The 4,644-nt window shown below is 52.2% G+C and overlaps 1 protein-coding gene across 1 annotated transcript; it reads right to left on the bottom strand.

Annotated features, from left to right (window-relative positions):
* Positions 1–1,518: 1,518 nt before the first annotated feature.
* Positions 1,519–2,331, bottom strand: LOC123145965 (uncharacterized). The gene has a single exon (XM_044565508.1). It carries the CDS (start codon positions 2,245–2,247, stop codon positions 1,765–1,767), a length of 483 nt encoding a protein of 160 aa, XP_044421443.1. The 5' UTR covers positions 2,248–2,331; the 3' UTR covers positions 1,519–1,764.
* Between the last annotated feature and the right edge of the window lie 2,313 nt (positions 2,332–4,644).

Below are 4,644 nucleotides of genomic sequence, written 5' to 3'. Positions count from 1 at the left end.
GCTGATTGTCCAGCTGGAATGTCGCGACCGTGGGCCAGATGCCCAAGTATTCCGTGACGTCTTCCGTGCTTAGTGTTGGCTCAGTGTCCCTGGCCCATCTCTCCTTGGCGATGGCCTCATAGACCGATCTTGACCTCCGCGTGCGAGCTGAAACCCGCTCATATGCCCGTGGCGCAATCTCCTGCATCCGGTATCCATTGAGCCATCAATCCTCCCTGCATTGGGTGTCTCGCCCATCACCCACAAGATTGCTAAATGTTACTTTTAGTGATTTAAAACATCGTATATTAAAGAAAATCATGGATCTCATATTAATTTACAGAGGGAGTAGTACTCATGCCAATGCCTATATGCTCAGTGTTCGTTCCATTTTTCTTTCGAAACGGAAGTATTCGTTCTTTTTTACTCTAGAAAAAAAAAACAAGGAGTTCCCCGGCTCTGTATATTCAGTCCTCCCTTGGCTCATATGAAGAAGTGCACTGATATTTTCGTTCGATAAGAAAAGGGAACGCCGAACGCACCCTGTACTATTTGAAGGAGAGACAAGTGCAACCCAACTGACGTACATGGCGGCAACCCAACGCAACTGATTTCCGGCCAAGAAACAGAACTGATAGCAAGAGCCAGCTGTGTCCGCGTCTGTGTGCGCCCACCGATCTTCCAACATCTTCTTCTTCTTGCGCAAGTTCAAGAGTTGGACGGGGAATCCCAGCTGCTACGCCGTCCTTCGCGCCAACAGTAAAAATAACACGACAGGATCGAGAGAGAAGAAATATCACGAGCAGGAAGAAGAAAAGTCCTCAGTTCATCATCAGTTGCACGCTTCATGAAATTTTGCCGGGATTTCTCCCGTGTTCCTTCAAGTGGCTGGCCTGATCCGGCCGGCTGGGGGCACGCACGGTGACGGGACCAAGCGACGGCGAGACGCTACTGATCTCTGCGGAGCTTATCCGAAACAGAAACAGGGCCGAGACGCACACACGCTCCAGAAAGAAACAGAAGCAGAAAGTTGTTCGGCAAACAGATCATGTAAGGGGATGGATAAGCCTCCGCTCACGGGGCAAGATCAGATGCATGTACCATGTGTCTCCAATTTGTCACTCATGTATTATCCAAAACCATCCTCACGGGGCTCACTCTATCTCTATGTGATCGAATTGGGTACTCTAGTAAACTCCAATTTTCTGCAGCAAACGGAAGACCCCGGTGAATTATTTGGGGAATTTCTTTCCTACGCACAGCATATTCTATTATCTTGCTATGGCTGTTAGAATAAATTCGAGGCATACCGTCGATCATCCGAGGACCAAGTAATCACACGAGTACGACACCGAGATTTGTTAACGAGGTTCACCGATATGGCTACATCCCCGGTGCTCCTCCCCATGATACAGCTACAATACCGCACCCGGTCGCCCTGGACACCGGCACATGCCACCGGCTTCCCCTGCGTTCAGGTGCTATTATGTTGGCACAGGTTACATCGTGTGTCTACCCCCGCTATATATGAGAGGCCTATGATACAAGTTGTTCAGGTGCTATTATGTTGGCATAGGTTACATCGTGTGTCTACCCCCGCTATATATGAGAGGCCTATGATACAAGTGTCCTATTAGGACACGACTCCATATCCTATCTAAACACAATACACAAGTTCAATTGTAACCTACCTTGTACACTATATTCGACGCAACTCTAACAATGGCAGGGGGAGTTTCTCTCCTGTGCACACTACTTTTCCTGTGGCATGTCGACGCTGGTTTTTTACTGGTTGTCGCCGGCCACGGACACGGCGGAGAGCCGGCTCGGCCCGGGGCGGGACCCGCCCGCGCGCCTCCGCTGCAGCGACTGCTGAGCCGCGGGGGACGGCGAGAGCGCCCTGCGTGCCCAGTGCCCGCTCTCCATGGGGACAAGCCGCACCAGCGCGCTGGCCGTGCATTTCGAGCCGGCGCTGCCGACGGACGGCGGGGAGCCGGGCTTGCTGTTGCCGGTCGGGGCCGCCTGCTTGCGCTCCTTGTGGAGGCCGCAGCGAAACGAGCCCGGGTGGTTCGTCGGGGAGCACATGCAGGACCGACGGCTCTTGCCGGCGGCAGGGGACGAGGAGGAAGAAGACGAGACGCTGACGGACTTGGCCGGAGAGCGGGTGGCGCCACCGGAGGCGAGCTTGACGCGGGTGGGCGAGGCGGAGCGGTAGCTGGGTATCGAGAGGACCGGCCCGCTGGGTCGACTGGCAGCCGCCGTCGCCATGTGAGATGAGAGAGAGCGGGAGCAGAGCAGGGATGCTTGCTGTGGTTGCCCGGTGATTTGGGATAGCTTTGGGATAGTACTTGAGAGTTGAGAGTAAACTGAGAAGAGAACTGGTTGGACAGAATTTATAGAGCCGGGAGGGGCATTCTGGTAACTTGAGCGAATGGAGAAGAAGTGAAGCAGTGGGCGTCTGTTCCGTGGGCCCTGACGGCAGCCCACCGGAATCGGTCTTGGATTCAGGACACGTAGGCCCCATCTGCCAATATTGTAGGCTCATGCATGCCAGCTTGCTTTGAATGGAATACCAATTTCAGCGTCAAAATTATGGTCAATTTCTTGCATGGCAAACCATACTGACTAGCATCTCGCCATTGTTCATACGTACAGAGTACTATAGTATTGGTGTAGTATAAAATATCTTAATTAGTCATGTTTCCGTGTGAACTGCCCTGATTCGTAAGTGCCGATGCAGCCAGAGTTGGGCAATGCCGAGCGTTCGGATTCCTGCGTGCAGCCGCCCACCGGTTTTGGCGCCATGTTGCTATCAGGAAACCGGTTGCGGCACATTGAAAGGCGGTCCCTAAAAAAAAGTTATCCTCGAACTGGAACGTTGAGATTCAGGTTGGCTCGACTAGGACCTGATCGACGTGACGCGCCAGCCGCCGGCCATGGGATCGCCTCCGTTTGCTTGGAGCCCGGCCAACCGCTGAACGTTCGACACAGCGGCATAGGTACCAGTCGCCGTAATGGCTGTGTCTTTCGAACATGTAGGCGACGTGTTTGCGGCCTCCGCGCCAAGGAAGGAATCGTGGATGGAGCCAAGCCGGCGGCGATGGCCTCGCTTTCTTTCCGTGCATTCGAATCATCGCACGCATGAGCGCGTCGTGATCCGGCCGGTTCCGCCGCGATAAGATGCTCCCATCTCATCGCTCTTGCCAGTACTGCTCCGCATCTGGGTTTCCTTCGATTATGGTCGACCGGGCGATCCAACGTGGGCGTCTCTTTCGTCCGTAGTGTTGCCCATGTTTGTCAACAAGGATTGTTGCAAAAGGATGTGACTAGGCCAGTCAAGTAACATAACATGTAAAAAAGAAAAAGATATTTGCACGGATCGTCGACTGATACATAATTAAGTCATAGTCGATTGAGAATTTGAGATTTACCAAAACTGATTGCAAATGCACTGACTAATCTCCTATCCAGTTTTCATGAACATGAGTCTCTGTTACGGACAACCTATACTTTGCTATTAGACATATCGTAAAAAATAGTACCCTACATTCTTGAAAGGCAGTAACACGTACGGGCATCTCCAACGCCGACCCTCAAATTCACTCCGGCATCTGTTCACGGATACGGAGGATCAATCCGCGGACACTAATGCGGGGGCTGGCCATCCAACGCTACCCGCATACATCCGGCCCCATTTTTTTTGAAGCCCGCAGATTCAAGCCGCATATATACTCTAGAATAGTTAAAATGCAGCGGTAGTTCTAATTAAAAAAGTTCAAATATTACACTCAAGCATTCGCAGTGCGGCCGTGCACTTCTGGTATCAGAGAACCTAATCATTCTCACGCAATCTTCTTCAAGATGAAGTAGTCATCAAAGGACCGAACACCATGGAAGAGACGATCAAAGACATTTTTGTGCATCCAAAACCGCAAGCAAAACTTGTCAGCGAAGAGGGCATCGGGGGCAAAGTAGTCGGACATCAGCGTTAAATGCCCCGCGTGCCCTGTTGCGGTTGAGCGCTCGATGACCCTTGATCGATCCCTTCAAATTGAGAATGCTCTTCCGCACGCTCCACGTTTGCAAGGACCGCAAGCACTTCCGCACTCGATGACCTGCGCGGTGGTCGGGAGAGAGCTGTGGAACGACGGTGGAGGAGAAGCGACTTGGATACCCGGTGTACCGTTGAAGGTGCGGGACTCGTCGAGTACTAGCAGGGGTGTGCCGAGGCGGCCGGTGTGGTGGAGCGGCGACGAAGGGAAGAGAGAAAAAGGGAAGGAGAGAAAATAGAAGGATGAAGATGCAGGAACCGGGAGAAGTTTGGGTGGAGTTTTGGGTGGGCCGGGGGTGTCGGAGTCCTACGTGTCTGCTATCCAAACTCTTGCAAAGCCCCCCAGTCCCTGATTTGCAGGAGAAAGTGCATCCAGGCTGCCCGACGGACTGATACAAGCCCGTATTAAATGGCACAACTTGTCCGAACCACGCGGTCCAAACGTATGCAGACAGTTTGAGGGCCGGCTTTGAAGATGTCCTAAGGCCCACGGAGAAACAAACAATAGCACTCAACCGATGAACATAAAAGCAAAAAAAAACGATAAGATAAAAATGATGTGGCAAGGCGTACCTATGCTTCTAGTAATTAACACTCCATACAAAAATTAAAGT

The sequence above is a fragment of the Triticum aestivum genome, chromosome 6D, assembly GCF_018294505.1.
Source record: "Triticum aestivum cultivar Chinese Spring chromosome 6D, IWGSC CS RefSeq v2.1, whole genome shotgun sequence".
NCBI lineage: Eukaryota > Viridiplantae > Streptophyta > Magnoliopsida > Poales > Poaceae > Triticum > Triticum aestivum.
The sequence above is the reverse complement of the archived record's forward strand: the minus strand, read 5'-3'. Positions and strand labels throughout refer to the sequence as shown.

What these genes read in the sequence shown, in the direction of transcription:
- LOC123145965 (XM_044565508.1), bottom strand. Translation starts at nt 2,247, where the DNA reads ATGGCGACGGCGGCTGCCAGTCGACCCAGCGGGCCGGTCCTCTCGATA.